General features: G+C 41.3%; 1 protein-coding gene across 1 annotated transcript in view; it reads right to left on the reverse strand.

Annotated features, from left to right (window-relative positions):
• SYNPO2 (synaptopodin 2) overlaps positions 1–16381 on the reverse strand; it is a 107836-nt gene extending 91455 nt beyond the window's left edge. The window contains exon 1 of the mRNA XM_006112606.5: positions 16127–16381. Within this exon, the coding sequence (XP_006112668.2) occupies positions 16127–16231 (105 nt within the window). The 5' untranslated portion in view covers positions 16232–16381. The remainder of the gene's footprint in view (positions 1–16126) is intronic.
• Positions 16382–18420: the final 2039 nt, after the last annotated feature.

Here is an 18420-nt window from a genome sequence, read left to right on the forward strand (position 1 = left end):
GAAAGCTGGATATGAGACACCTGTGTGCCCTTGTAGCCAAGAAGGTGAATGAAATAATAGGGTGCATTAGAAGGAGCACTGCCAGCAGATCTAGAGAAGTGATTATTCTCCTTTCTTCACTTCTGGTGAGGCCACATCTGGAGTATTTTGTCTAGTTCTGGGCCCCCCACTATAGAAAGGATGTGGACGCATTGGAGAGGGTCCAGCAGAGTGCAACCAAAATGAGTAGGGGACTGGAGCACATGACCTATGGCAGTGGTTCCCAACCTTTTGGGGCTGCCGGGCGCCTGGGGGTGGGGCCACTCACATGCTGGGCACCCAGGGGCGGGGCCACCCATATGCTGCATGCCCGGTGCTGGTGCCACCCATGCGCCGCACTGCCGGGGCCGGCACCGCTCCTGTGCTGCACGCCCAGGGGTGGAGTTGCCCATACGCCCAGGGCCAGCGCCACTCCTGTGCCACATGCCTGAGGCAGGGACGCCCATACGCCATGCACCTGGGGCCGGAACAGCCGATGTGCTGCATGCCTGGGGGCCGGCGCCACTCCTGTGCCGCATGCCCATGGGCGGGGACACCCATACGGCGCACGCCCAGGAGCTGGTAGCGCCCATGCACTGCGCACCTGGGGCTGGTGCCACTCCTGTGCCACGTGTCTAGGGGCCGGCACAGCCCTTGCGCCGTGCACCCTGGGGCGTGGCCAACCGTACGCTGCGTGCCCAGGGGCCGACAGCGCCTACACGTCAGGGGGTGGGGCTGGCCCTGATCACTCGGTGGGTGCACAGAAATGGCCTGGCAGGTGCCATGGCGCCCACGGGCACTGCGTTGGGGACCGCTGACCTATGGGGAGAGGCTGAGGGATTTGGGCTTAGTTAGTCTGCAGAAGAGAAGAGTGAGGGGGGGATTTGATAGCAGCCTCCAGCTTCCTGAAGGGAGGTTCCAAAGAGGATGGAGAGAGGCTGTTCTCAGTGGTGATGGATGGCAGAACAAGGAGCAATGGTCTCAGGTAACAGTGGGGGAGGTCTAGGTTGGAAATTAGGAAAAATTATTCCACTAGGAGGGTGGTGAAATACTGGAATGAGTTACCTGGGGAGGTGGTACCTAGGGAGGTGGTGGAATCTCCATCCCTAGAGGTTTTTAAGTCCTGGCTTGACCTCCTGAGGTCTCTTCCAGACCTAGGATTCTATGAATCTGTGTAAGGAATAAACCCTACTCCTAACCTCTCTGCAGGTCTCAAAGGTCCTAAACCCCATGGAACCACTGTGATTCTGCTAATCAGGCAGCTGGCTACAGGGAGTCTGCACCTCCATTATACTACTTATGTCCCAAGACCTATTGCAAACGTGTTTTAAGGTACCAGGACAGTGGATCTGTGATAATGCTGACATAGTGGGTAAAAGAGAGCACAACAGTGGAGTGGTCTGGATGGGAAAAGAGAATCCATCCTCTCTCACACATGCAACTATGCAACTCATTTACATAAGCTGTATACTGGCAAGTGGATTTCACCCTGGACATTCCCTAGAGTGGTCTACCCCTTAACAAGGCATACTGCAGGATCTTTACTATAAACTGGTATGAGGGCTGGTCGGTACACAGTTTATTTACTGCATTAACTGTGTTAACCTTAAACCACTTTAGTTAAAGCAGTTGAGTCTGCTAGTGTGGATACAATATACCACTTGTAAACCCCATTCTTCCATAATCACTAAAGGGTTCACAGGCTTGCCACCTCTTCAGCTGAAGCTAATTACTGGGTGATTAAAAGGTGCAGATCAATGACAATGATAGTTCTTAGAAAGACTGCTGAGAGGAGACTGAAGCAGAGTGGTAGGAAGTCAGACTTCTGGATAGGGATGTTAATGGGTACCTGTGAGGGAATGAGAGGAGGGCCTGGCAGTGCAGGGGCTAAACAATACCTTTTTGCCCAACTAGTCCCGCCCTGTTTTGCCTGCAGCCAATGCCAGGCCCGAAGGGAGGTTAAAAGAGAGGAACCTGGCTCAGTTAGGGGCTGACCGGTGAAGAGACAGGAGCTGGTTTTGCAGGACCAGAGCCAGAGCCATCTACTGGGTCAGCCACAGGAGCCTGTAAGCCTCCAACCCCTCTTCTTGGCATAAAGGGGGAGAACCTATGAGGAACCCTCACTACGGAAGGGGCAATTGGACTCTTGGGGCTACGGCCCAAACTTAAGAGCTAGACTCAGATAAGAGGCTGGAATTCCTAGGCCCGGGGCCCCAGCAGCAGAGGCCTATACCCCTTTGCCACCAGTTAACTCCAAGACCTAACCACTAGGCCACCCTGCTGCCTGGGAGACCCTGGCCACTGTATCCTTAATGGGTGATGCTTACTGGGTAATGATTAACCTCCTCCAGCCCCTCTGCCCACCCTATTTTAATTGTTTAAGTCCGTTAATGATCTGGATGGTGGATTGGTTTGCACCCTCAGTAAGTTTGTGGATGACACTGAGCTGGGGGGAGAGGTAGATAGGTTGAGGAGTAGGGATAGGGCCCAGAGCAACCTAGACAAATTGGAAGACTGAGCCAAAAGAAATCTGATGAGTGCATATACAGGGCTGGCCTTACCATGACGCAAATGGAGGCGACTGCCTCAGGTGCCAGACTGTGTGGGGGCGCCAGTGTTTACTATGCAGACAAGAAAAGTTACATTTGCTGTTCAGGCATTTGAAAGTTAAGTGTTACTTAAAAATTTTGAGTTGTTAGTTCTTCTTTATTGGGGCAGGTAGCAGAGCAGTACCATGAGAGGAGTAGAACAGGAAGAAGGCAGAATTGAGACCTTTCAAAGTTTTGGCCAAAGCGAGGGGATGTGGGGGCATCATTTGAGCTTCCCCGCCTCATGTGCCAAAATGTTTGGGCCGGCCCTGTGCACATAGGATGGAAGAATCCTATGTACTGCTACAAGATGCACTGACAGCTAAGTGATAGTTCTGCAGAAAAGGACCTGGGGATTACAAGTATCAGAGGGGTAGCCGTGTTAGTCTGAATCTGCAGAAGCGATGAGGAGTCCTGTGGCACCTTATAGACTAACTGAAGTGTAGGAGCATAAGCTTTCGTGGGCAAAGACCCACTTCGTCAGATGCATGTAGTGGAAATTTCCAGAGGCAGGAATAAATATGCAGGCCAGGATCAGGCTGGAGATGACTTGTCATCTCCAGCCTGATCCTGGCCTGCATATTTATTCCTGCCTCTGGAAATTTCCACTACATGCATCTGACGAAGTGGGTCTTTGCCCACGAAAGCTTATGCTCCTACACTTCAGTTAGTCTATAAGGTGCCACAGGACTCCTCATCGCTTCTGGGGATTACAGTAGATGAGAAGCTTGGTATGAGTCAACGGAGTGCGTTTGTTGCCAAGAAGGCTAACGGCATATTGGGCTGCATGAGTATGAACATTGCCAGCAGATCTAGGAAACTTTATTCCCCTTTATTAGGCACTGGTGAGGCCACATCTGGAGTACTGCATCCAGTTTTCCCTCCTCCCCCTACAGAAAAGACATGGACAAACTGAAGAGCGTCCAGTGGAGGGCAACAAAAATGATTAGGAGGCTGGGTCACATGTTTTATGGGCTGAGGGATTTGGGCTTGTTTAGTTTGTGGAAGAGAAGAGTGAGGGGGGATTTAATAGCAGCCTTCCCCTATCTGAAAAGGGTTCCAAAGAGGATATAGCCAGGCTATCCTCAGTGGTGTCAGCACAAGAATCAGTGGTCTCAAGTCGCAGTGGGGCAGGTTTAGGCTGGATATCGGGGAAAAACTATTTCACTGGGAGGGTGGTGAAGCACTGGAATAGGTTGCCCAGGGGTGGTGATAAAATCTCCAGCCTTAGGGGTTTTTGAGGCCAGGTTTAACAAAGCACTAGCTGAGATTATTTAGTTGGAGTTGGTTCTGCTTTGCACAGGGGGTTGGACTAGATGACCATCTGAGGTCTCTTCCAACCCTAATCTTCTATGATTCTATTAAAGTGAGGTGAGATGAGTATGCTACATTGATCATTTTCAACCCTCAAATACTTGAACTTGTTTGGGATAAATATCAGGTTGGTTCCTATCTTATGTTCACCCTCCCTTAGTCTAGAATTCCTAGAAATAAAAATTTGTCACTTAGACCTGTAGCTTCTTCTCCAGCCTTTTCGATTTCACCTAAGATTTTCCCAAAATGAAGGTCCACTGTTGTTTCTTCATTTTCATTGCATGGCCCAGAAGCTGATGAACCATGATTGCATTTAATTGTTGTTCAAAGCTGATTAAGTAGGAATCCAAAGGGCCCAAGTTCAAGTCTGAATTGAACAGTTTGCTGTGGCTCTAATTTTAATTTCAATCCATCAGACCAAGTGAGAGTCTGTTAATTCTCATCTATGCAACCTTTTTCCAGAATAGCTATGCTAATCACCAGTTGAGGAAAACAATGACTGAGGGACACACAAGTAGTACACAGTATGCCATCATTATTTCAGTGAATGCATTTGAATGCTTCATTTAGTCATGTAATGAACTTTTTTTTTAAATGACAGGCCACAAAAAGGATCTTCCTGGACCTAATTGTCAGCTCCCTTGCTGTGTTCACTCTACTGCAATATAAAAGGCACCCAGTGTCCCTTCATACTGGTTTAATTTAGATTCACTGGCTTGCTTTTCATAATTGCTTTATAGTTTGCTAGAGTAAACCCCTAACTGTGAGTGTATGAAACTTTTCTCTCTGCTAAATAATATAAGTTTGTAAACTACATCATTGTTTGAGTCACAAATGATCCCATAAACTCAGGAAACTTTTGGTAAAGATAGTCTGATGACCTGGAAAAATAGAAGATTGCTAACTTTGTTGTAATCTAGGGCCTGATCCCATCTTCACTGAAGTCAGTGGAAAGATTCAAGATGTCCAAGTATCAACTATCCAAGAAAAGCTGTGGCGGGAGGGAGGTCGGTTTATTCCAGGGTTTTTATTTCTATTCTGATCTAGATTTAGTTTCAACACTGTAGTGACAGGTGCTATCCAAAACCTCAAAAGACTAGGTTACTTGTCCAAGTTTCAGAGGTATATCTAGGCAGAGATTTTTGGTTTAGGTAAACAGCAAAAATCTTCCTTTCAAACTTGACTGGAGATTTTTATGGCAGATTTTTCCTACTCCTGCAGTTGGTTACAGCTTCCTTTCCCCCTCTCCCCTGCCCTCTGTGAAGCACTCTGGGAACTCTTAATGGACAAAGTTTCCTACTGATCATGGAAGGTTAACTCAGGCAAGAAAAGTATTTACATGTATCCCACTTCATAATAAATTATTTTAGAGCATCCAAAATCTGCTAGGTACTTTACAGAGATATATAAACATATGATGGATGCCCTGAAGAGATTACAGTCTAAATTCAGACAAGGTACAGGATAAGCATTCATGGGAAATGGGGGTTGCTAGTTATTCAAATGTGCCATTTACTTGAGCTTTATACTGATTGTTCATGAATTTTTCACCATGCACTAGCCATTGTTGCGGGATGGTTAGATAATATCCAATATTATTTTACACAAAAGCACAACACAAACAAACTTTGGGAACCTAAGATGCAGCTAGGAGTCTAGTGAGATTATCAAACCTAACTTGTCATGCTTGCTAGCAGAAAAAAACAAGAATTTGAAAGGGCATGGCAGATATGGTTCTCGGACATGATAGCTGAAGAACACTGATGGGGTATTGTGAGGGAGTTTGTACAGCTTCAGTATGTACTGCCTTTATTATAGGAGGGCTTGTCTATGACAGAAAGCTTCACCAAGTAGATTTGTCTGTGTAGTTAAATCACTGTAATTATGCTCGTACAATTCCCTGTGAAGATTCTGTTATTCCAGAATGCGTAGTTTTTTTTTATACAGCTTCCAAAGCAACAGAAGCAAAACCAGAAAATAATGCCTTGTACCGATATAACAATGAGCACAGAGGTAGTTATACAAATGTTACTATAGTGGTTTAAATTCTTACCTTACTCAGAGCCCATCTAGCTTTGCTGTTTAGACAGTACCACAGTAAGTAAAGTCCTCTAGTTTCTAGTGTTGTCATAAAGCACATTTTGGGCATGTCTACACTAGGAAATTATTTTGAAATAACTCCTGAAATCACTATTTCAAAATAATGTGTCTACACTACAGAGAAGCCTCAAAATTAATCCAAGGCAGGGTTCTTTAATGTGGACACACTTCCTTGACTTAGAGCCCTAGGAAGCACTGGGCATTAATTATTTTGTATGACTTTGGGGAGTAGTTATTTCAAATAACAGCAGTGGAGTGTCCACCCTACTGCTATTCAAAATAAGCATTATTCTTTGTTGAAAGCAGGAGTTATTATTTCAAAATAATGGGCTTGGTAGTGTGAATACTCTGCTGTTCCTTTGGAGTTATTCAAAATAACTCTCTACTGTAGACCAGGGCCCAAGGTGCACCAAATTCACTTTTTTAAAAAAGTACAAATTGAAATGTCTTCAACGCGAGACTGTATAGACTTCCAAGACATGGATGGAAATGAAAAAAACCTTCACTAGTAAACGCGGTTTTAGTGTTATATCGTTAATTGTCATTACCAGTGCCTAAACGACAAGCTAGGTGCTCTAAGGACAAATAAAAGATGTGTGATCTATTCAGAAGAACTTAAAATTTAACGTTAGACATAATGCAAGCAGTGGGAGTGCAAAACAATTTACTCCACCTCTGTCCCCCAAATAGTTCATGTTGTCATTTCAGTTAAAGTTTTACAGGATTCACACACTTGTGCAACAAGCATCTATTCTATCTGTTCTGGGCAGTAACTGATCTCTGCAAGATTCAGGTTTCCTACATGATTATGAAACTTAACACATTCAGAGCCTTCAATGTGGCCATTATACCCCAATATACTCTCTCAGAGTCCCAGAGGATGGCTCAAGGCACCTTTGCCCCCATAATTGCAAGGTTCAAGAATAACAGAAGATCATGGTAGTATCCTTATCTAGTACAAACTGGTATGATTGATTGCATGGCAGCTGAAGAACTGGCTTCCTGTGTATGATACCCCTGTCCTGATCAGGAAGAATGAGGGAAGTTGGTAGCAGATATAGAATCAAAATGAATATGTGTGAAGGCAATCCGTGAAATAGGGGATGGGAATTGTCTATTAATCAGGACGAAAGGAGCCTGTCATGTGCCCAAGTCAGAACTGCAATAGATAGCCTATTACCCAGGGGGCTTAAGTATGAAGTTCAATTTATCCAGTCAACATAAGAATGCTCAGGGCTAGATTTTTTTTTTCCTTTTCTTTTCTTTTTCAGAAAAGCTCAACTCCCATGTAGGTGACTGGGCACCCAAATGAAGTGGCCAAAATTCAGATGTGCTCCACATACCCCCATCTTCCATTGTTCTCTACAGGAGTTGGGTGCTCAGCTCTTTTAAAGATTTTTGGCCCTCATACTGAACATTATACTATCCTGAAGTGTGTGCAGCACATAAAATGCCATGGTGTAGCTGCAATAGCACTTTAGTATAGGCACTACATTTTCCAATGGAAAGGTTTCCCCAAGAGCCTGACCATACTAGTGGTTAGGTTGGCATAGTCACATCTCTTAGGGGTGTGGATTTTTCACATCCCTGAGGCTAGATCTACACTACAGAGTTTCTGCGCAAAACCGTCTGTCCACACCACAAGCGCATTTTTGCACAAGTACAACGAAAGAACAGAGGTGTTTTTCTGGTGTACGTATGCCTCTTTCTACGAGGAATAACTCCTTTTTGTGCAAGAGCTCTTGTGCAAAAAAGTGTGTGTGAACGGGGAACAGGGTTTTTTTCTGCAAAAAGAGGCAATTGAAAAAAGCCCAGGTTCTCTGGTGGCCATTCTGTAAAGAGCAATCAGAGTTTCCTTTCGAGAGAGCATCCATGCAGTCTGGACACTCTCTTACGCAAAAGCGCATTGCTTTTTTGATGCACTTTTGCAGTGTGGATGCTCTCTTGAGCAAGAAGTTTTTGTGGAAGATTTCTTCTGCAAAAGGCTTCTTGCACAAGAAGCCTGTAATGTAGACCTAGCCAGAGAGATGTAGTTTGGCTGATGTAAGTTCCCTGTGTACGCCAGCCCTAGTCGTCTGTGCTCAAGTCTTTCTGCTTTGTCCATCCTCAGCCTGGAGCCCTATCCTATAGTCCTTCCATTATCATGCAGTGTGACTGGTGCACTCACAAGGGTCTGATAAGAAAACTTAACTGCCTGAAGAAACTGGGGAAAATATCCTTCCTTATATAACATGTTTTTATTGGTCCTAATTTCTAAAACCCTCAATCTGCCCTCCCGTTTTTCAGTGTCACGTTTTGTTCTTGCCAGCAATAGTGTTAGAAATGAATTCTGGGTTCAGTCAGGTTGTTCACTCTTTAAATGCTCTCATTGTTGGCCACAATTAATTGCAGGGACAAAATTGTTCCTCCAAAACTAGAAGCAATCTCTTAAAATAAAACCCGTTTCATACTGTGACAAGCTCTGAGCAGTAATCCCGTGTAGAGTGGGCCCCTTCAATAATTTCTGCTTGAGAAGATAAGTGTAAAGCAACCCATGTTCCACACTAAATGCTGTGATGCACATAAGTACTGGAGTTATCCTTTCTACTGACCTGACAAAATCCTAAAGGATTTTATAAACATTTTCTGTAATGCTGTCACGCTGCATATTTGGTCAAGAAACCTTGCTATTAAATTAATAAAAACAGAATGGCAGGAAATACAAAACAATAAAATGTCATATAGGACATTTTAAATGTTTCCAGCAAAGGTTTCAAACAGTGAAGCAAAGTGCTACATAAAGAACCTAATGTAATTTTAGTATTTAGATACAGACTTCAGTTTCTTAAATTATTTAGATTAAGCCAATATGCATTGTATTGCTCCCTCTATCCCACTGAAAATCTCTCTTGGCATATAGTTTTGAAGTGTATCAATTAGAAACAAACATTCATAAATATTTGCTGTATATCCAGACCATATTATATCTGCATAATACTTTTGGAAAGCATGCCAAAAACAATTTCATACGGAGTCTACATATCCAAAACAGGGTATACAGTTCTGGTATGCAGTACTACATGAATACCTTGGTACTAATTGCTTCCATTAGCACTGCTGCTGGAGTACAAAGCCTTCCTTCCTTCCTTCCCTCCTTCCCTGTGCAATGAAATGACTTAAAAACTCACAACTCTAAACTTTGGAAGCCTAGATACCTTTACTGGGAAAGAGGAAGGTTATGTGAGAGAGGATTACTTTTACAGGATAATCATAGGATTTCATCACTAGCATTGAAAACTAGCCAGTTTCTCCTTAATTTTTGCAAACTAAATTTATTGTTTCAATTTTCATTTTTTAACCAAACCTAAAGGACATCTGCTGCCCTGTTAAAGTGAATGGAAGTTTGCTATTGACTTAGATAGAGCTGAATGAAGGCCTCTGTGCACAGGCAAAATTGTATTCATTGTTAAATTGGACCAATATCAGTTAAAGAACTTATAAAACCTTCTTCTGAAAAGAAACCAGTCCCCTTCAAATAACTCCTCAAGTAATACTGTGTGTAAATATGCCTTACTTGGGGCCTTGCATATCAACAAACATAGGCTCTAGCAGACTAGCAAGAGAAGTGAATTTCAGAGTAAGGGTTTGTCTAGACTGGAAAACAAGTTACGTTTGGAAATATATCAGCTTGCACACTTTAACTAACGTGCTCCTACTCTAGGCCAAGCATTAAACATCAGCTGTTTGAGGTTAACCCCAGTCCTCCCCATATGGTTGAAACAAGGTAGATGAGGTGATATCTTTTATTGGACCAACTTCTTTCAGTGAGAGAGAATTTTTAGTTTACATAAGTCTGGGGTTTTTAACTCATTTTCTAACATGACTTATTTTCTCTGTCTAGACAAGTCCTCAAAGGCCCCTCCTTGATCATACCCTGCTGTCAGTCTTCAGATATCAGGGCCTTCAGCTGCTTTTAATTTTGGGGTCACAATACAAGGAAAGTTAATCTCTAACATGGCTAAGACCCAGCCCCTATATGGCTTAAAAATACCAATGAATTGTACCCAAGTATGAACTTCTCAACCTGTTTCAGGTTGTTTCAAAATCTTTGCATTTCACTTTCAGTTTCAGGTTCCTTTTGAACAAAATATGGTAAAATTAAACCCATATTGAAACCAGAAAGTTTTGTTGCAGAAGTTCCTGAGTCTAAAATAATTATGTAACCAATTGCCATATGCTTCATTACTATACCTAAGGTAAAACAGTCTAAAAAAATTATCCAGAGACAGCAAAACGCTTTGTTGAGAGTTATGACAAAATGTTTATGAGCACTAAGAAATTCTCTATAGAGCCTGCTTGGTTTTGTTCAGTTTGAACTCCAAACTAGCCAATTATCTCCGGGCTTCAGGTAGGCTCTGAATAAAAGTTGCAAAAGAACATGAAAACCTAGAAAGTTAAGATTTTCACCTTGCTTTGTGTTTTGAGGAAATTCAGAAAAATGCTTTTTGTGTGAAAACAAAACTTCTTGCATGCAAAATCACTGGATAAAGAATTGCAAAATGGTTGCTCTTTTTTTTTCTAGATAACTGCTTACAGCTTTTGACATTTCAGTGCAATAGGATTGCCGTTATGCACTTGTAGCCTGATATGGTATGAAACAAAGGAAAGGAAATTTGCAGTAAATTTTATTCCATTTTGTAGAGTCTATTCTGAACCCTCCAATGAATTAAAAAGCATGTAATATTCTAATCCTGTTTTGTTTTGTTTTTTTAAAAAGGCTCGATCCTTCTACCAGTTGAGATATAGGTGGTTCTGCCACTGATATAGGTTGTTCTGCCAAAGTTTGTGCCTATAGAAATAAACCATAGTAGTGTGACAACTTTGGGTAGGAATCTTCTTATTGGCATAATCTTTTTGTACCAGAGTATTCTCAGAGCTAATCAGAAATCAATAATCAGTGAAGCATGCTTCTCAATAGTCTAAGAGGGGTAGCCGTGTTAGTCTGTAACATGAAAAACAACGAGTAGTCCTGTGGGACCTTGGAGACTAATAAAAATATATAGTATCATGAGTTTTTGCTGGTAAGACCCACTTCATCATTTTCCAACAACTTCACAGGGAATTCTTTACCTCTAATGGTAAATCTTTTTCTTTGAGGTGAGAAAACACTTGAATGTCTTTTGAAGTGTTCTGGAATTTGAATATTGGAACTTATGTTGCTTGAATAGTTCTACTCTGTAAAAGTCTCCTATTTTAAATTAACAAGACTGACATATCTACATACAAAGTCATTTGATTACGTATTTGTTACACATAATAGACCAAATTAATCCACAGTATAGCTTCATTAACTTGCCTGATTTCAGTAGCACTACAGGAGGAATTAAGTGTTTACTATGTTAAGTGTTTACTGTGAAAATTCACATAATTAGGTGGAAAAGTCACATTTTTCTTTGAAGTTTCTGGACATTATTTCTTTGAGGTTTCTGGACATTATTTTTTCCTTAATTTTTTTACTTTTATAAAATATAAAAACGACTAACAAAAATACATGTCTTTCACCTATCTCATTGTGGACACAGAAGGCATGTGAACATAAAGATAAAAGAATGCCATTTAAATTCATGCATATTTGCTATTTAGACTGTTAGTCAGTGTTTCACATTTCAGAGACATTCCCCTGATTCAGGAAAGCATTTAAGCATATTTTGCCCTCAATGGGGATGCATGCATGAATCAGGACCTTAGTACATATATTATACACTGGACACAACCATTCTGTACTCTTCATTACTCTGACTAGCTAAGTATTTCTTAAGAACATAAGAATGGCCATACAGGGTCAGACCAAAGGTCCATCCAGCCCAGTACCCTGTCTCCTGACAATGGCCAATGCCAGGTGTCCCAGAGGGAGTGAATTGAACAGGTAATGATTAAGCGATCTCTCTCCTGCCATCCATCTCCACCCTCTGACAAACAGAGGCTAGGGACACCATTCTTTACCCATATTGGCTAATAGACATTTATGGTTTTAACCTCCATGAATTTATCTAGTTCTCTTTTAAACCCTGTTATAGTCCTAACCTTCACAACCTCCTCAGGCAAGTTGTTCCACAGATTGACTATGTGATGTGTGAAGAAGAACTTCCTTTTATTTGTTTTAAACCTGCTGCCCATTAGTTTCATTTGGTGGCCCCTAGTTCTTATATTATGGGAACAAGTAAATAACTTTTCCTTATTCACTTTCTCCACACCACTCATGATTTTATATACCTCTAACATATCCCCCCTTAGTCTCCTCTTTTCCAAACTGAAAAGTCCCAGGCCCTTTAATCTCTCCTCATATGGGACCCGTTCCAAACCCCTAATCTTTTAGTTACCCTTCTTTGAACCTTTTCTAATGCCAGTATATCTTTTTTGAGATGAGAAGACCACATCTTTACGCAGTATTCAAGATGTGGCTGTACCATGGATTTATATAAAGGCAATAAGATATTCTCCATCTTATTCTCTATCCCTTTTTTAATGATTCCTAACGTCCTGTTTGCTTTTTTGACCTCTGCTGCACACTGCGTGGACGTCTTCAGAGAACTATCCACAATGACTCCAAGATCTCTTTCTTGAGTAGTTGTAGCTAAATTAGCCCCCATCATATTATATGTATAGTTGGGGTTATTTTTTCCAATGTGCATTACTTTACATTTATCTACATTAAATTTCATTATTATCTTTTTAAATAAAACATTCATTCTAATAGATAAGAATCAGAAAAACCATTTCATTCTGTTGCAGCAATAATATGTATATAAACATTTTGTTTAAAACCCACATTTTTTATATCACTGAAAAGAATAGCTCTGTTTACCGCATCCATAAAGCACCATTTTGTTAAAATAAAGAAAACTCTATTTAGTATTTACAGATTTATCATAAGCATTAATGCTGTGTTTGGAATCATACCTACAGGATGAGGTTTGATTATTTGATTTTTCCTAGCAAATTAAAAAATAATCCAGAAAAAATATTTAAACTTCCTGTGGGAAAAGTTTTACCTCTCCATCAGCTCTTAGAAAGCCATATTGATGAACACAGAAAAATGTCTTGATTTCAGAGGTGTTGTGTGGGGCCGTTTTTTGTGTTTGTCTTGGTCTTGTCTTTGAGGGCATGTCTACACAGCAGGGCAAAAATCGAATTAAGCTATGCAACTTCAGCTACGTCAATTGTGTAGCTGAAGTCGAAATATCTTCATTCAGCTTTTGGCTCTGTCTACACTGCAGGAAGTCGAAGGAAGAACACTCTTCTTTCGACTTCCTTTACCGCTCGTGAAATGAGGGTTACAGAAGTCAGAGTAAGAAGTCCTACAGCTCATCGTTGTTTCGAAATAATGTCAGTTATTCTAAAATAACACTGCTGTGTAGACATAGCCTAAGAGTGCTTCATGGATTATCTGATTTCTCACTCTGTTCCACACACCTTCATCCTGAATGCTGGATCACATCAGAGCTAACATTCAGCTGGCTCTGGAGGCCTGGTTGGGTTTGCCTCCAGAGCATATCAGTTCTGCCAAGTACTTGCACTGCACCAGGCTCCAATGAGAGCAAAATATGTACAGCTTTCCCAGCTGCTGCTGGCACAGGAAGCCATAAAGAAACATTTAGGGCTAGTTCCTTAGCTGGTGACCCACTAACTTCAATTGAGCTATTATGAGTGGCCCTTACTTTTTTTAGCATTTGAGCCATACAAGAAAATATATACACATGCATTAGCTAAGTAATCAAAAATATATACCTTGAAAGTTTGGAAGGGAGAAAATCCCCTTGATTTTCTTTTTTAAAGCATTGTTTATTTTAGTGCTCATGAAGGGTATGAGATTAAAAACATTAAAGGCTAAACATATCTGTCCATAGAATCAACCCCTCAGCAGTGGAAGGTCTTATTAAGGTGGATTGGCATCAGCCAGCCAAAAAACCCTAATCTGCCTGTGGACCCAGAACTTGTCTGTGCAGCCCATAGAGTAGATATGGCTGTCTGGCCTGGAGATTTGCCAATTCGGAACATCTCTTGAGGAGTCAGAAAGCTTGGACCTATTGAGCCCTGACTGGATTTTAACAGTATTTTCTTTGCTTGGTCACTGTAGGAAAAGGAATGTTGTGGAACAGTTTTGACAGGGAGGAACAGTGTTGGGCCAGTCAAAAGTGACAGCTTTTAGTGATCTAGGTCATATCATAAGCAGCAGCAGAGAAATTAAAGCCCTGGTACTCATAACCAGCTTCATAAAACATGAATCTACCAACAGTCCCTTACAAATACATATCGTATAATTGTGTTTTTATAAAACTCATTCTAAAGAGTTTTTGCATTAATTAGCCATTTGATTGGTTTTAATTACAAGTAAAACATACATATTTTCCTCAATGATCCTATCTAAAAACTATCGGTTCTTTCCTTTAGAGATGAGCCACAACTGTAACCACTTGGCTAGTTCAAGTGATTTAGTGCTTCTGGTGGGTTAGTGTTAGGACATATCCAAGCTATTAGTCAGTTCTGGGTTTGGGTTTTTGTAAAACTCCTGACTTTGCCATACTTGAACTTTGTGTCAAAAAGAAATGACATTGATTTTGCTCTGCTTTGTCAAGTGTCAAAAAGAAATGACATTGATTTTGCTCTGCTTTGTCAAAAGTTATCCCAGTTCTATCATCTCCTTTCACTTTCACATTCCTTGATGTTTTCACTAGGTGGCAGAATTTCACTGTCATTATTATTGATGAAGTTACTTTCAAAGAAACAGTTGCATGAAAATAGTTTTTGATTTTTTTAAACAATAAAAATACTATTAGAGTATTGCAAAATATTTAAAAACAAACATCAAGAAACAATGATACTCACAAGTGATATGGGGGAAATATGTTCAATAAACTGCAGTTTGACTATTGAAAAAGATTAATTTTATGGTAGGAAATCATTCAGAGAAAACATAATGGAAGATGTTTTTTTCCTAGCAAAAGAATGGACATAACCTCCAAGTTTTAAACAAAGTAAAATGCTTTTTCTCCCATAAAGAATATTTCTGATATAGTGGGGAAAAACCTGACTTAATTGTTTGTTAAATGCAGCTCTAATTAGTATTGATATTACCAACTAAAAGAAGTACAAGTTTAAATATCTAGCTTAATAAGGCCCCCAAATCAAATTCCTAGCAATGTAGCAAGTTACCTAGGACTGAGTACTAGGGATAATGAATATATCCCCTTTTTTGTTTCCTTTTTTATTTTATTAGTATAAAGCCTCTGGACCTCAAGTTAATCTGGCAGGATTTATTATATCCACTAGTTGAAAAACTGTTCTCGCAGTATTAAATTTGTGCTGATACCATAGCTGTGGATGAAATAGCCCCTTGTCTAATACGATAGAATGGGGCAACCCAGCTATCATTCTACATCTTAATCTGTAATAAAATACATATTTATTTTAAACCAAACTGCTTTAAAAATTGTTCTAAAATGTCATGGTTTGAGACAATTTCCTTTCAAATTGTTTTAAACTTTTTGTTGTGTACTTTGACTTCATATATATAAATATATATTGTGATATGCACTACAATTTGTTATAATCTGTGAAATACATACCAGGGCATGTTTGACAACTATTAAAGCTATTTTCATTAATATGACATGAGAACTCTTTGGGAATGCTTTCCAGGAGTCCCAAAATAGCAGGGGCATGCTAAAGCATTTGTTTATTCCATGCCAAGACTAGTGAGAGTGTCGCAAATCAGTATTTAAAACTGAGTTTGCTAACTGGGGGCCCAGTCTTGTGTGGTGACGAGTGACCTACACCCAATGAACTCAGCGCCTTAAAAGACTGAGCCCTTCACCTACAAGAAAACAGTGGTGGTACTCCTAGGCAACCAAAAGGTAAGCATTACCTATTATTTTTTTTAAAATCACAATCTGCACCTGTGGAAGCAGCTCCCCAAATTTACTTCCAGCAAACTTACAGACAACCCCACAATAAAAATTGCCGCAAGGCTTTTGACTAGAAGCTATCTAGCCACAAGCAGACTTCTTTCTTTCTTTCTTTCTTTCTCGCCTCACAATACACTGATAACATCTATCTCATTGTCCTACCTTAGCGATTTGCAAAGGCTGCTTTTGATCCTTGCCACCTTGCAGTCTAAAGCCCCAAGGTGCCCCTCCACTCATGGAAATGCAGATATAATCCCCGGTGCCCATTTTCCTGGTGCAGTTAGGCTGTATTCATCTGCAGCGGAAGATGAAAAAGTTCTCTAATTGTAGATGTTCATTTGAACTTGAGGATCGCCTGCCAGGCAGAGCTGGAGACGCAGAGCACTGCTGCTGCTGTTACTGCTCTCTATAATGTAGTCATTCACAAGAATGCAAGAGCTCTCTCAGATCAAGGGCACAGCCCACTGTGTCGTCAGACTCCTATGCTCAACCCACCTTCAGAGTAAAGTAAAATGATGTTGAGAAACCACACACAGCAGACACTGAGCCATGAAGTTTAAAAGATTCTATTTAACCCAAAGAGCCTCTGCCTGTACCAGTCACATCAAAACAGCAGAGCAAGTAGTGTAAATTTGACAGTGATGATTTAAGACCACGTTTATATTTTGTACATGGTACCAGGCTTGTTAAACTTTAATCTCTGTGATTCTTGATCTCACACTCCAAACAGAGGGAATAGAGGATTTCAAGAAAAACTCTGTTAAGGTCCAGGGGGTAGCCAAGTTAGTCTGTACAGGATAAACTTAAAAAACAAAAGCTGGTCTGTTAGCACTTTATAGACTAACAAAACATGTAGATGGTATCATGAGCTTTTGTGGGCACAGCCCACTTCTTCAGATGACCAGAGTCTCCTGCCTCTTAGCCACGTAGCCAGCATGCCCACCACTTGAGAATGGGAGCGAGACCATACCAACTGGCTTTACTGACACGATCCACAGATGGTTGGAATTCATCCACCAAAGCAGGTCATACTACAGAAGAGGAAAGGTGAAAAGTAGGTAGTAGGCTAGGCTGGGACTTAGGAAAGCAGACTTCAATTTCTTCCTCTGCCACAGATTTCCTTTGTGAGTTTGGGCAAGCCACTAAGGACTTGTCTACATGACTAGTTATATTGTGGCAAGCTGGGGTGTGAATCTACACCTTACTAGCCTGCTGCAGTATACCTGCAACCTGTGCACCCTGCTAAGGCACCTGAACAGTTAAAGTTTCTCCATCTTCCATTGTAACGTACTTTGAGGCCTGTGGATGAAAAGTAAAATGCAGGGGCAGGTCTCCAGCCCACTGTGGTCCTAGCCTCCCCAGTCCCAGAGCATAGGAAGGGCTCATTAACACAACATCCCTAGCCACCGCGTGGCTGAAGCCTGGGGGGCTGCCCAGGAGTCATGCTGAATCAGAGGCGTAGTGTAGGCGGGGCCACACTGCTTTCCCCTGCCTCTTATACCCATCTCCCATGGTCATTATGAAATGGAATATGTTTTACAAAACATATACCTATTGTTTAAAAAGGTACATATGGATTTCCTGGTAAGTTAGGGTATGTCTACGCTACCCCGCTAGTTCGAACTAGCGGGGTAATGTAGGCATACCGCACTTGCAAATGAAGCCCGGGATTTGAATTTCCACGAGGTGTACCGGTAGTTCGGAATAGGAATCCTAGTCCGAACTACCTAGTTCGAGCCCCGTGTAGCCGCGCTGCACGGGGTTCAAACCAGGGGGTTTTAAAAATGGCGGCTCCCCGCTTATGCAAATGAAGCCCGGGAATTCAAATCCCGGGCTTCATTTGCAAGTGCGGTATGCCTATATTACCCCTCTAGTTCGAACTAGGAGGGTAGTGTAGACATACCCTTAGAGAATGCATCCACAAAACTAAATGTCAGAAAGTTGCAAAGCTCTGACACCTCTCACCGGTTCCAGCTACTCGGTCTCACTAATGAAATGAACTTTCTGGCAAGCTGACCTGGAACATTTCATCAGTTGGATCCAGTGTTCTGAGAATACTGTGATGTTTCAGTGAAGGAATTTTAATCCCTTTTTTAATTAACATTGATTGTCTAGTTATTTGAGCGCTGAAGACTGTATTTTCTTTAAAAATAAAGTAACTTCACTACTGTGTTATATATTTATGGGAAATAAAACTATGCCATACAGAATCTACATATAAGTTCCACTCTCAAAATCCTGAAGAATCACACATGGAGTATGATGTATTAAATACAAACGAAACCATCAGGCTATGTTTACACTACGGCTTTTACCAGAAGAGGTAATGCAAATGAAGCGTGGATTAGCATTTTCTTGCACTTCATTTGCATAATCTCTTCTGGTCCGTTTTTGCGCAAGAGGTTTTTGTGCAAAAACAAGCAGTGTGGACGTTTCCTTTTTGCGCAAAAACCACT

Source organism: Pelodiscus sinensis, chromosome 4 (assembly GCF_052426305.1).
Source record: "Pelodiscus sinensis isolate ZL-2025 chromosome 4, ASM5242630v1, whole genome shotgun sequence".
In the NCBI taxonomy this organism is placed as follows: Eukaryota; Metazoa; Chordata; order Testudines; family Trionychidae; genus Pelodiscus; species Pelodiscus sinensis.